The 23,617-nt window shown below is 42.9% G+C and overlaps 1 protein-coding gene across 2 annotated transcripts in view; it reads right to left on the bottom strand.

The window, feature by feature from the left end:
- Positions 1-1,026: 1,026 nt before the first annotated feature.
- SH2B2 (SH2B adaptor protein 2) overlaps positions 1,027-23,617 on the bottom strand; it is a 194,494-nt gene continuing 171,903 nt past the window's right edge. For both annotated transcript variants that reach the window (XM_073616658.1, XM_073616659.1), the window contains 3 exons: positions 16,190-16,380; positions 7,455-7,626; positions 1,027-4,681 (listed from right to left, as the gene is read on the bottom strand). In XM_073616658.1, coding sequence (XP_073472759.1) covers positions 4,383-4,681; positions 7,455-7,626; positions 16,190-16,380 — 662 coding nt within the window. In that variant the 3' untranslated portion in view covers positions 1,027-4,382. The remainder of the gene's footprint in view (positions 4,682-7,454; positions 7,627-16,189; positions 16,381-23,617) is intronic.

The following is a 23,617-nucleotide window of genomic DNA, read 5'->3' on the forward strand; positions in this document are numbered from 1 at the left end:
GTGACTGTACCTAGTTGAACTCACAGCCATGTAAGCAAATGCAATGGAAGCCTATGCAATGACACAGACAGTATGACAGTGTTAATATTCTGTACATGTGTATCTGATATAAAAGTTATATCTATTTTAGAGATAATTTGATTTATGATCCTGAAGAAGCAAAATATAGTATCTGTGAAACGTGTCAAGGTATCTGTTCCATGACATCATTAGCATAAAACATTTTAAAATGTACTGTATATTATGTATGATTATTGGATTGAGGAATTAAATGTCTAATCATGTTAATAGCTAATGGATACTAGAAGCGGATGTCTGTACAATGAGACAAAACTTGTAATTATAATGGTTTTTACTATACGTGTATCAGGTCCTCTGGGTATGTGAACAGTCCTTCATTCTCTAACAGTTTTCTAGCTCCATTTACCAATAGCCCATTCTTTATTTAATTTAAATCCCTCACAAAACACCTATGTAGGAAGTTCTGAAGGAAACAGCAATTCTCTATTAAGTGCTTATTAATTTAGAAAGGAAGATTTACTTTGTCACTTCTCGGGAACCAGTACTGTGAGCTGCCTAATGGCTGCTTTTATAGGAGCCCAGATGACTGGAGTTGAAAAATTAGGTCTAAAGGGTTTTCTATTATATGCATGCTTTTATGTGGACATGAAGCATCACACTGACACATCTATAAAGCACAAAAGTACTTCTATAGGAGTAAGATTTAATACTTCCACCCTAACCATAACTAACTTATTTTTTAATGCTTCTATTACTGGGTCACACTGCTAATATAACCCTATCCTTGTATTTGTACTCTGTATGTGTATTTGTGGTGTTTTGTCTTTAGAAAGCGAAATGCCACATCTGAGTTGAATGGACACCAGGAGCTGCAGCTCGGCTCGGGTGCCCCCATAGCAAGCTGCTTGCTGTGGGGGCACTTGACAGGAGGGAGGGGCCAAGAGAGTCAAAGAGGGACCCGAGAAGAGGAGGATCGGGCTGCTCTGTACAAAACCACTGCACAGAGCAGGTATGACATGTTTATTATTTTTATAGAAAAAAAAAGAGACTTTACAATCACTTTAAATCAGGGGTTACCAGCCTTTTGACCTTTCTGGGGCACATTGAAATAAGAATAATCCTCTTGGGCCACACATAAAATACACAAACAATAAGGATAGCTGATGAGCAGAAAAAGTCAGGCAGATCACAAGTTAACGATCACCTATATAGATAATATACCTATCTGAGTAAAAAATTTCATTTTTTTTTTGTAACATAAAACTAGTTCGATATTTGACACTGTTTTTGTTAAGCCAACACATCAATATCTGGTTGGATAGATGTAGTAGCAATTTTCAATGAATTCTCAAGGTGCTCATTAAATATTTTGGTTCTAATTTTTTCATGTGCTCCATCCTTGAAAATAGTTGCTCACAAATATAGGTTCTGCCGAAAACTGACAACATGAATAGGGCGTGATTGTGAACAGTGGGATATGTTTCTTTGGGAAGATAAAACTTGTTAAAGTCCAGTAAAGAAACACTGTAAATTTTTTTTGGCCGCATGTGTTAGCAAACTGTAAACGCATTTTTACAACCCCCCCCCCCCAAAAAAAAAAATCAAAAAATCAAATTTTTAAAGTAAGTTTACCATTTTGTGTTGGGCCGCGTTCATGTCCATCTTGGGCCACATGCAGCTCGTGGGCCGCAGGTTGGGCACCCCTGATTTAAATTGATTTTGCTGGACTGTCTTTAAAGTTTTTAAAATATGTAAATCTATGAATATTCAAACCAAACAATAGCAGGAAATGAAGTAAAATAATGTTAAAACAACACTTAGAGTAAACATGATTTTTTTAAACCCCTTCCTACCCATCCCAGCATCCTTTAAATAGCTCTGAACACCTTCTGGGGGGTGCAAGCAGGATCATGTGACCGTCACAGCGGTCACATGATCAGAAACCAGTCTCGTTGGCCACTGATCTTTAGTCCAGACCAAGAACTACCTTACAGCTCGGTCTTTGTGCTAGAAGTGCAAAGTTAGCATGCTTTCAGCACCTAAATATCCGTCACCAAGCAATGCATCGGTGTGGCATGTGGGCATTAATGTCTACCCTTTTGCCTTCTGTACCTTATGTATTGGGTGGTGGTAAAGGGATTAAGCTGAATTCCAGGTACTGTATAGATTTTATTGCATAGTTACATTGGTCCAGCTTGGATCAATGCAAGTATGCATATTCCATGCCTGTAAAACTGCAATGGAAATGGAGAAATCACTGTAGTAGTCACTGCTACTACCGGGATTGCCACTGTCTTCAGGGTCCCATGTCACTTAGCATTGGTGCCATTCACAGAACAACTTGCATTTTTTTCAACAAACACAAAGTCTTCTCTGATTGGATGAGGTGGAGATCATGACGTCACCGACCCGCCTCTCCACCTCATCCAATCAGAGAACACACTACATTCATTGAAAAAAAATGCAAAGGCCTTCAGTGAATAGCACCTGTGCCATGCAAGCAACCCCCTGTGTACCTGAACCTGGAATTCAGCTTTAAAATGTGCCATTCCAAAAGCCCGCTAACATCAGAACTAAAGATAAGGCAGGGGCATTGGAGGTGGGAGGCTTTGGTAAAAATTTCTACCCTAGGGACCAATCCTTGTTTTTGTGTCTTTTTTCCAAGTCCCATAATACCAGTAGTAGAAAAGCAAACACACATCCCATCTGTAAAAGTAATCCAAAATCACACAGAATTTGGTGTCAGCTCTACTGACCTGAGGAATGGGGAATACTCGCAGGAAACAAAAGCACAGCAGCAATGCAAACAGACTGAATGCTGAATCTTTACGGGGCTGCCAAGGTAAAGTAAACCTGCTACAAATTTGCAAAAATCAACTTGAGCATATGATGAAAAAAATACACGAGGGGGTACCCTATGTTATGAAATGTGTAAATGCAGACAATTAGAGCTGAGGTTCTATTAAAATCTTGACTTTTCCTGTAAAAGTTTATTTTGACCCTATTGCATTCCACAATCCAGGTCTCCCTAAAGACTAAAGAGTTCATCCATCACATTAAAGGCTTAGATGGTGGGAGATCCAGAGTTATGTTTAGGTGACTATATCTTTTGAGCTACATATCATTTTGACATATGGGTTTCTGCAATGTTAAAATCTGTTTGCTCATCGTATAAACTGAATTTCAGAATATGGTAAAAGTTTTGTATAAAATTGCACACTGTGGAGTTGATTTACCAAAACTGGATAGTGCAAAATCTAGTGCAGCTCCATCAGCTTCTAACTTCAACTTACTCAATTAAGTTTGGCAAAAAACCCTGAAGCTGATTCTATGCAGAGCTGCACTTTCCAGTTTTAGTATATCAACCTCTGTGTATTCCTATTACACTGTATGCAAAGCAAAATTAAAAGGCCACTATACAAAATGTTCATAAACTTTTTTTTGTCAAATAGGTTGTATTAACATTAATGTATAAATACGTAAATGTTTTAGTAGATAATCCAAATCAAAATTAATACTTTGCAACATTTTCCTGTCCAATTATTTCATGGATAATTTCTAGCAAATGTCATTTTGGGGCCCTCCAACGTGTAGGATAAGATATGGTAGTTGTAAATGGAATTACAGGCATACCCCACTTTTAAGTACACAAAATCAGACTCACTTCTGCATAGAAACCAATGAGCGTCTAACCCCAGCTTGTTCAATTAAGCTTTGATAAAACCTGGAAGCTCATTGGTTTCTATGCAGAAGTGAGCCTGATTTCGCACTTTCCAGCTTTAGTAAATAAACCCCATTGTGTACTTAAAAGCGGGGTATGCCTGTACACTCTCTTTCACCTAATGTATACAATATCATCTTCATGTCTTGAGTATAGTGGTCCTTTAAAAGCTTTGGGTGCAGGAAACTAGGATTGAGAGAATATGGTAGGCTGCCACTGTTCACTTCTCCTTCTCAAAGTGCTAGTTGTCTTGCTGACCCAATGATCCATGCTTTCTACATCAATGGCTTGGAACAAGTAGGCAGATTAGGAGTTCCCTGTCTTTACTCTGGACATCTAACTGCATGCCTATTCCAGGTCAGGAAGTAGAAAGTACTTAACCCAGAGACAGCCAGGCAACTGGCATTTTCAGGTGGTCAGAAATGGCAGCCTACAGTATTGCTCTCTGTACTTTTTCCTTCAAAGGCCCCCTAATCATAGTTTCTTTTCACCATTTGGGAAGAAGATTATGTGTATCATCATAACAGCATCTGTTCTTGGAAGAATTCATGTGGCACACAAGGACTTTTTGTATGTCAGCCATAATGCTGACATCTGATTTAAGGAAAACTAGTAGTGATGTGGTTTAAAAGAGGATTCATCAGTAGAAAGAATACTGGTTCTCTACGGCTCTTGTGCGGCTCCGAGACCCGTCGCTTTCATGGTAGTCTTCTGTGCTTCCATTTGGTGATTCTAGCAAAAGCTCTGCACTGTTGCTTCGGCTTCTGGCAGCAAGGGTCCCGTCTACTCTGTGATATGCTGGGTGGCTGCTGGCAGTGGGGTTGTCTGGAGGTGTCACAGGTTGCACATTACTTGCCCCAGAGCTGGAGAAGTAGTGCTGAGATTGGGTGTCAGTCCTGCAGCTCTGCTGCTGTAAACTAGGAACAGCAGGTCCAGGCTCTAAAACAAAGAAAAAAAAAAGAGATCCATTCTTTCATGTGTAAACGGTATCCTCATGGTCACTATATACAGATTCAAAATAATGAATTATTTTACTGAAGGCTCTCTCAAAATGTAGTTAGCTATAAGAGACATGCCATGTTACCCTAAAATCAAGAGCATCCTTTTTTTTTTACCCCACTGACAAATCTCCTCTGATTCCTCTCATTTAACAAAGACCTTTCTCAGCCCCCTTTTCTATATTGTTCCCAGATCCACATTTTGCAAGATATGTTCATATGTGTAAAATGCAGTAAATGTGTATGTTGCTGTTTTAAAAAGTTTTATAATTACAAATGTATACACAGTAGTATTATTTGTTTTGATTATACATGCTGGATGTATCTCTCTGTTTACGTTCCTCTTTATGTTGTGTTTAGTTCTCTGTATCTGATTTTTTTTTCTGTACGTATGTTATGCTGGTTTACATTTATGCATGCATATAAAACATGAATGAACAGTCATATAGGGGCTCATATACACCAGATGTTTGCTTTTTTTTTGTTAAACAAAGGAAGACTGCTTGGTACTTATGCTGGCCATACACAGCTTGATTTTACACCAATTCCCGGTAAATCTGATGAAATCTGAGCCTTTGGTGACCCATCGGCATCATCTGGTTTAGCAAACTTCCTTCCAAAAAGGAGTCATGTGGAAATTCTTGACCGAACAGTGGCTGCAGCCAATCTGATAAAGCCACTGTTTGGGTACTCTTACAGCCTCAGGAGCAGCATCTGTTAGAATAATAGTCACTATATGTACAGGCATACCCCACTTTTAAGTACACAATGGGGTTTATTTACTAAAGCTGGAAAGTGCAAAATCAGACTCACTTCTGCATAGAAACCAATAAGCTTCTAACCCAAGCTTGTTCAATTAAGCTTTGGTAATAAAACCTGGAAGCTCATTGGTTTCTATGCAGAAGTGAGCCTGATTTCGTACTTTCCAGCTTTAGTAAATAAACCCCATTGTGTACTTAAAAGCGGGGTATGCCTGTAGTATAAGGCTGGGGCGTAGTCCCCTAAAGTAAGGTTCTCTCTATTGGTACTACTCACTGGTCTACGTCTACGTTTTTTGTTGGACAGGGGGTTTCATCTGCCGCACCGCTTATTTGCGGTGGCGGTAGGGGAAACTCTAGACCACAGATCCTTGTTTGAAATGTGGCAACAGAACCTGGAGTGCTATCTCATTAATGCAAAAATCTGCTGAACAAATTGTTGTTGATGCCTAGTGTTGGAATTGGTTGAATGATATGTTTGATTTCCTTCCTTTCTGTACATTCAGCAATCCTTAAATAAAGATTAAAAAAAAAAAAAAGAATAATAGCCGGGGAGATCCCTCCATCTATGCTGTTTAGCACGGATAGGGGAAATCTATTGATTTCACTTGTTCAGCCTGCTTCATTGAATGAGAGAAATCTCGAAGTGTATGGCTAGCCCTAGAGAGATTTTCCCATGAATTAAAAAAGTACACACACCTAGCGGTAGCCTCTAATACCCTGCTTAATACCCTACTGGCTGAATGCTGAGCAGCCAAAATTCTCTTAAGGTAGTTTCAGAGCTTGCCCTTATTTCACCTCCCTTATAGGAATGTGCAGGAGGCAGGAAGAAGTGGGCAAGCTGCATCGCTATCAAGGGGTGCCAAAGCTTTGCCTGTCAAAACGGCCTGAAATCCAGCTGTAAAAGCAGGGTATCAGAACCATTAGGTACCTGTACTTTAGGCCCCTTTCACGCGATCGGACCGTTCAGGTCCGCCTGTCAGTTTTGACGGTGGACCTGAACGGGCGCTCCATGTTAGCCTATGGAGCAACGGATGTCAGCGGAGACATGTCTGCTGACATTCGACCCCGTCCGATCCGCTAAAAGCAGATGGATGGCCCTACGTCCAGATCCGTCGCTGGCGGATCGGGTGAGATCTGACGAAAAAGGACATGCTGTCCATTTTCATCCGATCCCTCCATAGGCAGCAGCGGCGCCTGACAAGCCCCTCCCCGCTCAGTGAGCAGAGAGGGACCTGTCATCCGCCGGCTCAGCGGAGATCAACGGACTGAGGCAGGCTCCGTGGAAACGGAGTCCGCCTTGTGTGAAAGGGGCCTAATACCTGAAGCAGTTTGAAATAGTTTGATTGGCAAAAACAAAACAAGTGGGAGGGTACAAAGTGTCCCTACACAAACATATACAGAAAATTGGTGTAATAGCAGTTATCTGCCAAGTACTTTAAATTCATTCATGTCAATGAGGTCTGTTCTCTCCAGAACCATGCACTGCAGAGCATTTAGAAAAATTTTGCATGTTGCAGTTTTGGGTTTGAGACCTACAAATTACCCATCGAGTCAAATGAGTGTAGACCTATAAAATCGCATTGTAGCGCATATGGCAGCACAAGTTAAAATTGCAGGCAATATTGTCTTACTAAGAACTAAATTAATAAAATTCAGATTAATTTCTCTTCATTTTTGTAGAAGTCATTCATAGCCATTACAGTAAATTAAAAAACTTTATTACGAGTTAAGATTTTGAGCTATATATTTACATCCTGGTCAAATGTGATAAATGTGAGCCCTACCCCCATAGCTTGTCTTTGAATACCAGTGAATAGTACCTTAGATTGTAAACTCTGTGAGGGCAGGGACTGATGTGAATGTACAATATATATGTAAAGTGCTCCGTCAATTGACAGCACTATATAAGTACCTGTAATAAAAATAAAATAGTAACATAAATAAAAGCCTCACCAGGTATCGGATGCTGTGGAACAACGTAGCTGTGCAGGGTGATGTCAGCTGAGCCACCAGATTCTAGGGGTATCGGGTGAGAGTGAAAATGTTTCAGCATATCAAAAATGGTCTGGAACCAGAGGTGCTGTACATGACATTGTCCGTTCTCATTCAGAGATAATCGTAGGTGCTGAAAAATTAGAATTGCAATACAATTACAATATACAAAAATATTAGTCAGATCACTTTAAAGAAATTAGATTCCCCCTTCCAAATCAAGGCAACAAAGAACTAGGAAGAAGAAGGGACCTGCATTTTCACAATTTCAACCCCTTTGGGGTGTAGAATTTTGAATGAAAATTAAAGTAGAACTATAGGCAAGACTTTTATTTTTTATTTTAGATAGAGTAAGGGAGGGTCATGAGCTTGACACATTTTGTTTTGGCATCTGTGCCCCATTGGGGAGATTTCCTCTCACTTCCTGCCCCATAGCCAAAACAGGAAGTGAGAAAAAAAGCCCTGCAAATTAAGGGAATCCTTGCCCCCCCCCCCCCCAGGTCATCAGTTCCCATTGGACAATTTCCCCTCTATTACCCTTCTAGGGACAATTCAAATTTGGGATTTTCTTTTATTTTCACTTTCAATGATAAATAAAAATGTTAAACAGGACAAATAGAGGCACAGACAGCAATAAAAACCTAATAGATGTTTTAATCCCTCTCCAAAACTGAAAAAAGTTTTTGCCTTTAAAATTATACTTTAAAGTCCAGTTTGGGCAAAAAAAATAGAAAAAAATAGTCCTAGCAGCTCTTAAGAATTAAAAAACAACTTGGGTTGCAATACTCACCCTATCAGCAGTGCTCACTGTTCATATCTGCCAGCACAAGGATCTTTAGGTAAAGTCCAAACGTTTTTATTCAAAGTGATTACATCACAGTGGAAGAGTGCATCATTTCAAGGCCACGCAGGGCCTGTTTGTCAGGCATGTGATAATCACATGCCCGACGAAAGGATTCTGCATGGGTTTGAAATGTTGCACTCCTTTGCTGTGATGTGCTTACTCTGAATAAAAACTTCTGCATGTTACTTGAAGATCCATGATGTGCTGGCAAATATGTACATTGATATGTGATGATACCAGTTTCAAAATGCCTATTGCTGCAGCACCTATTTATTTCTCAGCCCATTCCAGGAATGTGTGCAATGGTAATTTTGTTTATTTTCCAGAGCTGTCCCCAGCAGTCTCATATGTTCCTCTTCAATCTTTAATGATGCCAAGTGTTATTCAATCCACTTCCTGTGAGCCCAGAGCATTAAGGGCTGGCCTCCTGCCCTGGGTTTTCAGAACAATGCTACAGAAGAGAGCAGCGCCACTCTATAGCATTCAAGATTCACCCATCAGCAGAGGGTGAAGAGAACCAGTGGGGGGGGGACACGACACAGGGACTACTGTTACTGACCTCCTTCTAAAAATGCTAACTGCCTGGCTGTCTCTGGGTTTACTACATTTTAAGCCACTAACATGGAACAAGTATGCAACAAGCATTGTCCATTTCCAGTGCTTTCCAGTAACTTGGAAAGCACTGAAGACACTGGATCAGCATGACATCCAGGCAATTACTGGGTAGAGATAAGCAATGTTGTGGGTGGCTTCTCTATCTGCCAGCCACAACAAAGTAATAAACTCCTGTGTAAGCTCCAAGCTGAAATAGGGGGAGCTTACACAGGGCTAAAGAGTCTAATCCCTCCTCCATGTGACAACAATCAGGCCTGACAATTGGCTGTTCAGACACTCAGCACTGCATAGTGGGAGGAAGTGGAGAGAGTTACATGCTCCCTATACCTGGTCGTAAAAGGTATTTTACATCACTCTGGTAGATGGACAGCAGTGGCAGTTGGTGAAGTTTTAGGATGGGGGGGGCCAGACCCGGCCTTCCTTTTTGACCCTTCCACTTTTCATAAGCCCCACCCGTTATAGAATCCACCCACTCCATCCCCTGTATTCCACCCATAGTGTCAGGTGTATACAGCTCAGCATTCACAGGACAGAGTGTACAGCCCCAGAATCATAGCTCAGCCTCACAGATCAGAGTATATAGCTCAGCATTACAGATAGATATATATAGACCGGCATTACAGATAGGTGTATATAGACCAGCATTACAGAAAGGTGTATATAGCCCAGCATTACAGAAAGGTGTATATAGCCCAGCATTACAGATAGATGTATATAGCCCAGCATTACAGATAGGTGTATATAGCACAGCATTACAGACAGGTGTATATAGCATTACAGATAGGTGTATATAGCATTAGCCCAGCATTACAGATAGGTTATATAGACCACCCTCTCCACTGATAGCACCCCCCCCGCACGGGCCTTGCAGTACTGACAGCACGCCACCCCCTCACCCCCCCCGCGGGAGGTCTGGCACAGGACTCACTCCACTGACAGCACCCCTCCCACAGCACGGGGGTACACAAAAACAACCCCCACCCCCTCCCCTCCTTCTGGGGGTCCGGCACTTACCAGGCTGCTGAAAGGATTGCCTCCACTCACCCTCACAGTGCAGGCAGCAGCGGCGGCGGAGGTGTCCACTCCTCATGCTTCCTCCGCTTGCCAATAGGATCGCCTGGTGCTTTGGCCAATCGGGAAACAGGTCTCACCGACCTGCCTCCCGATTGGTGGGGAGGCACTCTAGTGTGAAAATAGCGAATGTATACAGCCCAGCATTACAGATAGGTGTATATATAGCATTAGCCCAGCAGACCCATGACAGGCCACTGCTCCCCCCAATGTGCCAGAACTTGGCTAGGACACTAGTCTTGGCCAATCTCTGACCCTCCAGTGGGCCTTTTGTCTTGTCACAACTATGCTGTATAGATCTTCTCTGTACCGAACATTCCTCAGCCCTTTCATTTTTTTTACATGATCCTCCCCTCTTGTCTTATGCTTGACTCTCTATTTCTTTCACCCTCTTTCCCTTTCCCGGAGTCCGTGGGGACTGTGTCTGGAGAAGCCATTTTATATTTTTTCTCCTACTCGCTATGATATATATAATCCATCTGGGGTAGTACTTCACTTTATAGGTATTATAGGTATTGGTTGTCCCTGAATGTTCAGGGCATGAAGTCTCCTCAAAAAAGAGTGAACGTTTTTAAATATCTCAAGAGGCAGCAGATAGATATAGCCTGCTTGCAGGAGACCTATTTTTCAGCTACCTCTTGCCCTAAATATTTTGATGCTCCATATCCTCAAGTCCTTCTGGCCAATGGCCCAACTAAGCAAAGAGGAATACCCATTGCCTTTCGCAAACTGGTTCCCTTTAATTGCACTAAACAGATAGTGAATCCAAATCTTTTGCTACAAGGCACATGACCTTGAGTTTTCCAGCATGACCTTTTATGCTCCTAACTCGACCCCAGGACCTTTTCTGCTGCTTGCTGTCATCCCACCAAAAGGATACTCTCCTTCTTGCAGGAGACTTGAATCTAGCTTTGAACCCTGCCTTGGATAAATATCCTTCAGAACGTGCTGCCCCATCTCCTGATGCCAAAAAGTTTGCTCGTTTTTTACAATCTCATAATCTGGTTGATCTCTGGAGAGAGCTTCACCCCCTAGGTAAAGATTACACGTATTATTCCCACCCCATCACTCTCATTCTAGAATACATCATATGTTTATGTTAAGGAACATCTCCCTCTAGTCGTATCTACTTCTATCCTCGTTGCCCCATGGTCAGATCACGATCCTGTCCTGGTAGTTTGCCATTCTATCCTTAATAAACCTCAGCACTCCCCCTGGGTCATGAATGGCTCTCCTATCTCTCAAAGAGATCCAGGCAGATATCCCGAAAGCTTCTGTGGAATATTTTCACCTTAATGCAGGTTTGGTAACCTCTCCTGTGACCCTCTGGGAGGCATATAAGGCGGTTCTTAGGGGCCACATTATTCAGCTGGCTGCGAAACGTAAGCAAGAACGTTGCCTTGACCTAGAGGTCCATCTGGAGGTACTCTCCACCGCATTTAAACAATACTCCACCCCTGCCAACCGTAAACTTTTGGACCAGGCCGTTCAGATCTGGATCTTTGTCTCAGTTATGGAGCTGAGCGCATCTGGCGTTGGTCCAGTCAGAAGTGGTACACTAAGGCGAACAGGCCGAATCAGATATCCTGATATCAGATATACTCCTAAATTTACGCCTATCACTTTACGTACTTGACATAATGTACTTACTGGTAACCCAGTGCGGGTCTTGGAGGAATTCCATTATCACCTTACCACACTGTACTCGGCCTCTAATCAGACATGTAGTCAGGACACTGATACTTTCCTGAGCTGTCTTTCACTTCCCACATTGACTGAGGCTCACACGTCTCCTATGGACCGGGATATATAAATCTCGGAAGTCCTCCAATGTATTAAAGACCTGAAAGTGGGCAAATGACCCTGTGCAGGTGGCTTTATGGCACTTTATTATAGGAAGCTAGCTGACGTTTTAGCTCCAAATCTGACAGCATGTATAATTCCGTTAAAGATGGCCAGACCTTCATATCAGACCTTTTGACCGCTAACATAGTGAGGCTTCGTAAACCTGACCGTGATCTCTCCTTTTGGGCCAACTTCAGGCCCATTTCTCTTATTAACATAGATATCAAAATTCTGACAAATTCTAGCTAATCATTTAAATTTTTTCCTTCCCCGCTTAGTCAAAAAGGATCAAGTTAGCTTTGTTCCGCAGAGGCAGGCAGGGGATGCTGTTTGATGAATAATACAGTTACAACATATAGCCCACAGCCATTCTTTAGAATCAATGCTTTTGTATCTTGATGTGAAAGAGGCATTTGATACTTTGTCATGGCCTTATCTTATGTCCATACTCCGTCATTATGGTTTGAGATCCTCATTCCTGCGATGGATGACAGCACTATATGACTCCCCATCATATGCTGTATTGTACCAGGCCAATTTTCCACCCTTGTTCAAAAAATTGTCTGACATATGTTGTCCACCTGGTCCCACTTACCATTATCCTGGTTCGGTAGGATAACTGCAATTCGTATGTCCCATCTCCCGAAATTACTTTATGTCTTTTGAGTCTTGTCCGTCTTAGTCACTCCACACATTTTACGCATACATCAAAGCAAGCTTTTGAAGTATATCTGGGGATCCACCCGTCCTCAAATCAGTAAACAGGTTTTGTACACCTGAAGGATCAATGGTGGCACTGCATCGAACATAGCTCTGCTATCCCATCTCCACAAATCATACCAATTAACGCTATGGGCCACAATTCATCTTGTCGACTCCAATCCTATACCTATCTCTTCCCTGCCCTGGCTCCCTTCTTTTCATCGTCCGATTGTGGGACTCTGTTAAATATTCCACGGGTATGATCTCTCGCGATCTCCCCCTTCGATGTCTTCTTTACTCATTATTCCCTCCAGGTTGCGAAAATCCAGCCCAATTTTCCTGGTGGACTGTGAACGGCTTCACGGACATTCGCTCCCTGTTTACCCCTACTAGAATACTGACATTTGACCCCTTACATTCTTCTAATAATATTCCCCTATGAGAACACTACAGCTACCTACAACTTAGGGATTTTCTTCAAGAAATCCTGCCCTACCCCATGTACTCTGACCCCCTTTGAAAGCCTCTGTAGAGTCAGACCCCACTCCCCGGGCCTAATATATCTTTGATATATTCATCCATAATTTCTACAAAAAAGTTAGATCCGAAGCACTGGCAGATAATGACTATGGCCCTTTCCAAGTGTTCAAGAAATATTCTTATATTAGAGAATGCCTATAAAGTGTTTTATAGGTGGTATTATACGCCGGCTAGACTGGCTCGATTCATCCCAACGTACTCTTCCCTCTGCTTTGGGGGATGTTCACAGAAAGGTACTATGGCACATATTTGGTGGTCATGCCCGAAGGCATGCAGGTTATGGGTCAGAGTCTACACACTTCTCCGTAACTTATTTCTTGTTAACCTCAAAAGAGAACCCTATGAAGCCCTTTTTGGCAAACCAATTGATGGATTGCTTCGCCCAAAACTGCAACTGGCTCTACATCTCTTTACTGAAACAAAACTAACTAGCGAGGGCCAGGAAAACCCCTGCTCTTAGCTCGGATACGCACGACAAAATTCTTGAAGTTTGGCAACCGTGGATTATGTATACCCAGCCCTCTCAGTTTGAAAGTATGCTTCTTTCGATTGAATGCTCCTTCGGTGCACACCCCGTGAACACTTCTCCTCTTTTTCTTTTCTCCTCGTTCTCTTTTCTCCTATCAGGCCCCCCCCCCCTTCTTTTCCTTTCTTTTTTGTCTGTCTGTTATGTCTTATGCATTAAATTCATGTGTCTATCAGGCCGCCAGATATTGTGATGGTTATATTGATAACATTTTCCTTTTCTATATTATTTTTATTTTTTTCTCTCACATTGCATTCTCCCCAATAGGGAGACTCTCGATTACAAAAGCTTTTGTTTAGATATGTTAGGTTCTATGCATGGACATTCTTGTTTGCAGGTATCATATGACCCCCTAGGATCTCTCAGAAATTTATTTTTGGATTTCTTTTTTTTGCTACCTGGGACAACACGCAGATAACCTGCATAATCTTCTTGCATATATGTTTCTTTTTTACTATTATTTATTTTTATTTTTTACTTTATGTTTGTCCATTACATAATGTAACCATCTAACTGCTGACCTGACATGTTGGATTGAATAATAATAAACCCTTTTGTAAAAGAAAAAGTAGAAAATATGAAGTGCTATGTTTTTATCCTAGGTACAACCTTTTCATTTTGCAGGAATTAAAAAAACAAGGTCTATTTTCTCTATGAAACCTTAAAGTGGTTGTAAAGGCAGAAGGCTTTTTTATCCTAATGCATTCTATGCATTAAGATGAAAAAACCTTCTGTGTGTAGCAACCTCCCTAATACTTACCTGAGCCCATCACTATCTGGTGATGTACACAAGAGTCTCGGCCGTCCGGGACTCTGCCTCCTGATTATCTGAGACACAGCAGCAGCACAATTGGCTCCCGCTGCTGTCAATCAAAGTCAGTTAGCCAATCAGGAGGGGGGGGGGGGGGCGGTGAACCACAGCTCCGTGTCTGAATGGATACACAGAGCTGCGGCTTGGCTCGGGTGCCCCCTTAGCAAGCTGCTATTTTTTTTTTATTATTTAGCTCTGCTGCGGGCAAGGGTTTACTTGTCAGATGGAAGCATTTGGGCAGCTGTGCTGCCACCCGAATGCTTTCCCACACCCCTGTAAAGTGCTCCCCCCCGCATGTGCCCCCACAATGTATCCCGGGCTCCGCTTGCCCATCTGCGGGCCCAAGACCAGCATAGCGGGTGCCTCCGGGTAGAGGGGAGGGAGGAGAGTGGATACAAGTCCGCTCTGCTACCTATCTTGTTCCTGATTCAAAAGCAACGTGTATGACATCCCATCCAGGTCCCTGTTGACAGTTTCCCCCAATAATGCTAGCACCAGACCTCCTCCATAACACTAAACTGATGACCTATTGGGAGCTTTTAAAGCGTTGCCTACAGAAAATATAGGGTACTAAAGTTTGTCACCATTTTACAGGTGCACAAAAATTTAAGGTTTGACATGTTGGATATCTATTTACTTAGTGCAACCTTGTCTTTTATGTATTACCAAAAATATTGTGTAATTTATTGCATTTTTGTGCCCCCTAAAATTAACTTTAGTGTGTTTTTTTACTGAAATTTTTCATTTCCTAGACCTTTGCAGTAATATCGTGTGACATAAAAAATTGGACCTATCACTATGCTAATCTGTAGGGTGTCTGCTTTCAGTACTGACATCCTTTGCGGCTGTTGGCTCGTAGCTCTCAATAAACTACCACAACGCTGTTGAGCGCTGTAGTAGTTCATTGATTCTTCCTGTCAGTGTAAAACTGCCTGCCTCTACGATGTACGAGCAGAGAGATTACACTGACAGTCTGCAGGAGTCCTGCAGTGCACCAGCTATCTAAATATGGTTTTGGTTAAATTATTATTATTTTTTTTATCAGTAGATAAGATAGATTGTCATAAGAGACCAGTAGATTGGGACCCTTGGACAAGTCGTTTTTTTTTTTTTAATTTCCGCGCCCCTGGTGCATTGAAGATGTCATGTCATGCACAGAAGAATTTAAAAATGCTAATTTTTTTTTTTAACAAAATTTAGTTTACCTTGCTTCACACTTTACTAACTCAGGCTCAGTGCTGTAAAGTGCTGGGTGGCTTTGCAGCTAAACTGCACAATATAATGTAGAAGAACACGTAACACTACCCTGGTAAACGTTGACACCCCACAATGCAGAACTTGGTGCTTAAATATCCACACTAGCCGAACTGTGAGAGCGTAAAGAGAGCAAACACAGGGTAAGTACATGTACCTTATGCTTCAATAAAGCTTTTCCTAATATTGTCAAGCTACATATTCACTTTAAAACATACAATATGTAAAGTATAACAATGAACATCTCTTATTTGCTCATTTTTGGTTTGTTAACGGTCTTGGTATATTGTTATAGCTCTCAATAAATGCATCCATAGTACAGGAAGTATGTTCCTGGCAGGATCACAGGTGAAAATAAACAAAAATTCATCCAATGGATTGACCACATATCTTTTCCTGTGTAGAACTTACTTTAAAGAATACAAATCATCAAATAACAGTTATATCATGGAGAAGCACTTTTAAAGTAGTATAAATAGAGTGCTTGCCTTTGCTTTGCCTTGAAAGTTGAATGTCAGCACATATTCTCCTGGCCGGGTTTCACTTTGCCTGATGACAAAGAGTCCATGGCTTCGGGTTCCACCAGCAAGTACAAGTTGAGCAGCCTTGATCCTTGACAGTGTCCCATGGAACCAAGGATAATCAAAGAGATTTATTTCAAATTTCTCACCATCATCACCTATTGACACAACCAAATTAAATTTAAAAGTAACAGTACAATAACATATTTTGTTACTTACATGTTATCATTCTTATGGAGAAGTAAAAGAAGACATTTAAATATTACTAACTTCTGCCAACACTTACAAAATACATACTTACTTATAATGCCCTGTACACACGATAGGATTTTCCGACAACAAAACTGTGGATTTTTTTCCGAAGGATGTTGGCTCAAACTTGTCTTGCATACACATGGTCACACAAATGTTATCGGAAATTCTAGGTGTCAAGAACGCGGTGACGTACAACACATACGCCGAGCCGAGAACAATGAAGTTCAAGAGCCAGTGCGGCTCTTCTACTTGATTCCGAGCATGCGTGGACTTTTGTGCGTTGGAATTGTGTACACACGCTCGGAATTTCCGACAACAAGTTTTGTTGTCGGAAAATTTGAGAATCTGCTCTTTGAGAACCTGCTCTCAAACATTTGTTGGCGGAAATTCCGACAACAAATGTTCTATGGAGCATACAAACGGTCGGACTTTCCGACAACAAGCTCACATTCAACATTTGTTGTCGGAAAATCCTATTGTGTGTACAGGGCATTAGGGTTTCTACTTTAAAGCAGAACTCCAGGAAAAAGTAGCACGATAAAGTGAATAGCCAAATTAAATATAAAATAATAAAATCAGCTTTTGCTGCAATATTAAAGCTTCAGTGCAGACATTTACCTGCAGTCCTTTTTTTTGCCCCAAGATGTCCTCAGTCTAATGAGTTAGCATTATTGAACCCATTTCCTGTGATCCCAGGTCGTGCTGGACCCACCCCAGCCTGTGAATGGACAGTGAATAGAGAAGTAGCATAGTCATGAGCTTATCCCTCTCACTCTGCTTTCTCCTCACATCAGCACACTTCTTGTAAGTACATGAACTGATTGGCTCCTTGTGCTGCTTCTTAATCTGTTATACAGGGAAAGGAAGAGGCCCAATTCAGGTTAGCTGCTTGTATTTAAAAATAAAAATTGCAGTGCTAAATAAATGAAGTTCTAAGTAAATCATAAAAAATAGTCCATGTAGATCTTGAACACTAAAGTGCATAGTGACAGATGAAGAGAAAGTCCATTGAAGTAATATCCAAAGAAATATTATTGTTTAGATGAATATTCACCTGGTGCACCTCCACCGTGATATTAAACAGGATGTGAGCTTACCAGATGTCTAGACTCCACGTTTATAGGAGTCTAGACAAGGGTTTAAATAATGATCCAGCACTCAAGGCGAATCACTCGGTGGATAGACCAGAAGGGAAGGTAACATGGCTGGCCAAACAAACCCCCGGTGTTCCTCAGACGTGACCAATAGGGAAGAAAAAGGGGGTCCACATAGTGTAAAACTGTAAAAACTGTTATTTTGAGAAAAGTTTACTAGACACTTACAGCAATCCTGTCAATAGTAAGTGGTTAAAATGGTAGTTTCCAGGATTAAAAACGACTTGATTACAAGCTCAATTGGTGTGGTTAGTTCAGACAGACTATGTCTAGTCTATGTCTGAACTAACCACACCGATTGAGCTCTCTTGTATCTAAACAATTCTATTTCTTTGGATAATATTTTAATTGACTTTCTTTTCTTCTGTTCAAGCACTATATGGACTATTTTTTATGATTTATTTTGAACTTAACTTATTTAGCGCTGCAATTTATATTATGTATGTTTTTGCACAATTGGTTCTGTTGTGATATTTCAAACAGCTTTTAGGCTATTATCTCCTGCGCAGTAATATTTTTTTATTTTTTGTATTTAAAAATACATTTAGTAAATGCATACATTGTCTTTTATAACTTCCTAGATTTCATATTGAAATTCAGTGTTATTTTCCTGTTGCATTTTATTTTCCCATGCATTATGTCAGTTATGAGCAGTGCCAGGAGAGTGTCTGTTGGTGACCAAATTATAATGAGAGCAGATAATCATGTTCCTATTTGGTTAGGACTGCATGAGAGATCATGCTGCCTTAGGCCTATGTGAATTATGCGCATTAACAGGATGAAAGTTACAAAGAAAACCTTAATATGAACCAGCAAGATAAATATGCAAAGGCCATGTGTATGTCTGTACTAAATACCTCATCACAGATTAATTAGGTAAACTGGTATTTTAATTAGTACATGGCTTTTGCTGTTTATGGTAGCCCAAGTAGAGTAACTGGATGTGCTCTGTTATTCATCACTGTAATTGGGACAGAAAGTCAGAGAAATCTTTCTAATGCAGGGGTCTCCAAACTATCGCCTGTGGGGCACATCCAGCACGCTACATGATTTTACCTGGTCTGCAGCAACTGCAGTTAATACTGATGGAATTATACCCCTCCCAGCCATATTCAAAATGTAAAAAAATATTTTAGTTGGAGTTCTTTTGGAGATTCCTGCCACAGATGTGGGAAAAGGTCTATTTTAAATAAAGTAAAAGTTAACTAAATGATCCATTTCTCTGAGTTCATCGACGGACACAATGCCCCCATTTATCCTGACTATAGGGTTATATCGCATTCTGCAGGATTAGGACTAGGCAGAACAAAAAACTTGGCTACTCCCATGAGCCATCTTCAGCTGTATACAACTCCCTCTCTGCTATAGGCATTCAGTTTAGAAACAAGCAGTATTATGCCGTGGACACACGGGCGGACTTCTCGACCGGACTGGTCCGACAGGACGAATCCGCCGGACAATCCGACCGTGTGTGGGCTTCACCGGACCTGCAGCGGACTTTTTCAGTCGAAAATCAGACGGACTTTAGATTTGGAACATGTTTCAAATCTTTCCGACGGACTCGAGTCCAGTCAAAAAATCTGCTCATCTGTATGCTAATCCGACGGACTAAACCGACGCTAGGGCAGCTATTGGCTACTGGCTATCAACTTCCTTATTTTAGTCTGGTTGTACATCATCACGTACAAATCCGTCGGACTTTGGTGTGATCGTGTGTGTGCAAGTCCGTTCATTCGAAAGTCCGTCGGAAGTCCGTCGGACCTTTGATGCCGAAAAGTCCGCCCATGTGTACACGGCATTAGAAGTATCAAAAATTCCTTAGAGGGGTGGGTGCTGTGTCTGTCCATTTTACAGTGAGTATAAAAAATCCTATTTTCTCTTTAGTTCAACGGACACAACGATCCATTAATCCTGACTATAGGGACGTCCAAAAGCAGTGCCAAAAAGAAAATGAGGGGTGGGGAAAATAACCCAAGGCTAAACACAAGATCCCTAACCGTGTCACAGGAGCCCCATCTGAAATAAAAAATGTAAGAAAAACACCCCTCAAGAGGGAACAGTCCCTCTTAAACAGCAGTATGCAAAACCTTACTGCCAAAAGAAGCATCCACAGATGCCAAGATATCTACTTTATAGAATTTGGTGAAAGTATGCACCAACTACCAAGTGGCTGCCTTGCAAACCTGATATATTGACGCTTGATGATGGAAGGCCCAAGAAGTACTAAGCGCCCGAGTAGAATGCGCTGTGACAGGGAAAGGAGGAACTTGACCTTTAAAAGAATAGGCCTGAGTCACCGTCTGTCTGATCCATCTAGAGATGGTAGCCGAAGAAGCTACCAGCTGTTACCTTGGTCCTTGTGTAACCACAAAAAGCAAGTCTGACCTCTGTAAGGACTCCGTGGCTGCCAGATACACTTGAATCGCTCGAACCACATCCAAGGCATGCAAAGCTAATTCCTTGGGATGAGCCGGCGTGGAACACAAGGAAGGCAGCACAATGTTCTCATTCAAATGGAAGTCCGAGACAACTTAGGAAGGAATGATGGACAGGGACAAAGAACCACCTTATCTCTGTGGACCACCAAATAGGGAGTACGACAGGATAATGCCACCAACTCTGACACCCTACGGGCGGATGTAATAGCCACCAAGAATGCCACCTTCTGGGACAACGTAGGCAAGGAAATCTCCCGAATATTCTCAAATGGAGGTTTCTGGAGAACTGAGAGCACTAAGTTTAAATCCCATGGGCGCAATAGAAACCGTACAGTCGGAGGCATATATCAAACTCCCTGAATGAAGGTACGAACTAAAGAATGCGTGGCTAGGGGTGAAGGAAAACTGCTAAGGCAGACACCAAGCCCTTGATGGTACTCAAGGCCAACTTCTGCTCAACGCCCTGTTGCAGAAAGGCCAAGATGCGAGCCACAGAAAAGGAGTGAGGATGAGCGCCAATCGACTCCAAGAAATGTACGCTTTCCACGTACAATGGTATATCTTGCTAGAAGTCGACTTCCTCCCCTTCAACATAGTAGGGATCACTGATCCATACAAACCTCTATCCCTCAATACCTGGCTTTCAACAGCCAAGCCATCAAAATCAGCGACTGTAAAGCAGGATGGAAGCTCAGCCCTTGGGACAACTGGTTCTCTCTGAGAGGTAGCCCCCGAGGGACGTTTACGGCCACCAGAATGACCAGAAGACTTTCGCCCTCGATCCTCCGCAGGAACTGCAGAAGAGGCTTGAGAAGAGGAAGATATTGGCCTCAAAGTGGCACTAGGACGACTGCGGCGTCTACCAGAGGAACCTGTGACCTCACTACGAACCTCGGTACCTTCCTGTTGAACCAAACCTGCTGGAGCCACGTACAGGCCTTAGCAAATGGAACTGCCTTGAAGGTGGACACCACCAGGCCCAGAAACTGTATGCAAGTTGGGAGAGAATACTGTCTGCGTGACAGCAGCTGGTCTGTGGTTCCCGAAGTTTGAGCTGGGGAGCTGGGGTTTCCTAGGGACTTGCCGCCTCCATGAGGGGGTCAGTGGGGGAGATGTGATCCTGAGGCTTCATAGGGATAGGGGAGGCCCTGCAGCAACAAAAAGGTTTTTGGCACTGCTATAGACCCCCCACACTCAGGTCAATAGATCCTTGCTAGCAGAAAGAGGGACCCCCAAGGACTCACCACTACCAAGCCGGAGGAGCGCCGTATGTTCAGAACCATCATCTTCGTCATGTGTGCCCATACAGTCCCTACATCCGGGAGAGGAGGAAGAGGAGGGCCGGGAAGCCCAGGCACCGCCGCGCTGCTCCGCCTGTCTCCAGCGTCATGCCAGGCCAATGCAAGATGGCCGCCGTGACATTGCTGACTACCAAAACATGGCCGCTGGCCGGAGACGAAACAAAATCAAGGGAAAATGGCCACCGCCTCTGCCGCTGAGCAGCAGACAGCCCGTGCTGTGTCAGACAATGTCTCTTTATGCTGAGCTAGCTGGCATACCCGCTGCGCCCTCTGGAATGGGACTCCCAACAGACCACAGGTACTGCACCCCACACCACATAAGCCCCCAGGGAACATCCACAGAGGGGGGATGGAGAGGGGGGGATTAGGATGGAAGGAGGTAAACCTGCAGGCAGGTCTGACCATCCCTGGAGGGTACCCGCGTTCACCCCACCCTGCATAAAGGAGGAGAGGGGGGACTGTACTTACCACTTTATGGATGCGGGTGTCGCTCTAGACAGAACCCCTCGCCACTGAAGTGTGGTGGCCTGTCGGCCAGGGGGACGATGCGACTCGGACGAGAGCCCGGTCAATCGGTTGCTGCAGGTGCAGCAACTGATTGATAAATATGAAACCACTCCCATACAGATTCACTGTCCACATGAACACAGACAAACAAACAGTTATTCCTTCAAAATAACAAAGGGTAGGAATCTGCAACAAAGTTTATGAAAATCCTTGCAATGTACATAGATCACCCAGAATGTTTTTCTCAACAAAAGTGGAGTTACTCTTTAAGAACTACCTGCGCCTAATTCAGGCAAGTATTTGCGTCAGTGTCAGTAACATTACCGACACATGCCACAAATTTAGGTAGTTCTTACTACTGCCACTTTAAGAATGTATTGCTATGGCAGCGACAAATTCTTAAAGAATTACCACCAGTTCTGGGGGGATGTGACCGGATGTGATCGGGGCAAGACGTGTCTCTTCTGAGCTCCGGGTTTCCCCCTGCTTTGGAGCCCTTCAAACCAACCCTTGCCCAGATAACTGCACAGATTCAGGTAGTGGGGACTGCGGAGCGCATAAAATGCCATCCTCGACCTCAAAAAACACAAGGAGACCCATCCGCCGTCACCATGGGATCAAAGGCAGCCCCGCCCCTGCCATCTTGGCTCCTGTGTCATCCTCTCAGCACGCCAGGCAGAACGCGAGAATGGAGCAGGGATCAAGCGTGGGCATTGCACACTGTGCACCGGAGCTATCACTACCACCACCCCCCGAGTACAAGGTGGATACTGCGGCAATCACGGGTCCGATCCTAGAGGCAATCGCAGCCTCCAAGATTGAGCTTATGGGTCGTATTGACTACCTGGCATCTGAGTGTAATCTCATCAGACACGATCTGGACAAGATCAGAGGCAGGCTCACAACAGCAGAAGACCGCATCTCTGAGGTGGAAGATGCCTTCCACTCCCAGGGCTCCTAACTGTCTGAACTTATGGACCTGGTAAAATCACTCCAACATCACGCTGATGACGCTGAGGACAGGCAGAGGAAAAATAATGTGAGGGTGGTGGTATTGCCTGAAGGTTCAGAAGGAGCCAGACCGGTCCTGTTTGCTGAACAGTTTTTTAAAACCTTGCTTTCCCTGGAGGATTTCCCGCCCACATATGTGGTGGAGAGAGCACACCGGGTTCCCATCAGTGCTAGACCCCCTGGTTCTCTGCCTCAGCCCTTCCTAGTCAGGTTTCTAAACTATAGAGATATGCTCCTGGCTGAAGCAAAAAGCATCAGGATTTAAAGTTTGAAATGCTTGCATCAGAGTCTTTCAAGACTTTTCTGCTGAAACACAGAGGAAATGTCGCTCCTTCACGGATGTGAGGAGACGCTTCTGAGAAAAAGAAATACAGTACAGCATGTTGTATCCTAGCTGTCTCCGGGTTCAATACAAAGGCTCGGTCAAATTCTTTGACACTCCGCAAGATGCATGTGATTGGCTGGATAGTAACCCCTAATGCCACTTGGGTGCCCAATTCTTCTCGGATGAGGCCTGTTCTATTTCTATGTTTTTCTGCTACACATGGGAGGTTTTTCACTATCACATTTGCATCACCATCGTTTGCAGTGCTGGCTACTTTTCTCAATGATAACACTGATAACACTCTAACCTGCGGTTTGAAGGATGCATAACTCTTATAATTGGTTGGCAAAAAGTTCTGCGTGGAGATGCAAGTTTTTCATATAAGCAATCTCCAATAGAAGTAG

The sequence above is a fragment of the Aquarana catesbeiana genome, linkage group LG02, assembly GCF_042186555.1.
Source record: "Aquarana catesbeiana isolate 2022-GZ linkage group LG02, ASM4218655v1, whole genome shotgun sequence".
In the NCBI taxonomy this organism is placed as follows: Eukaryota; Metazoa; Chordata; class Amphibia; order Anura; family Ranidae; genus Aquarana; species Aquarana catesbeiana.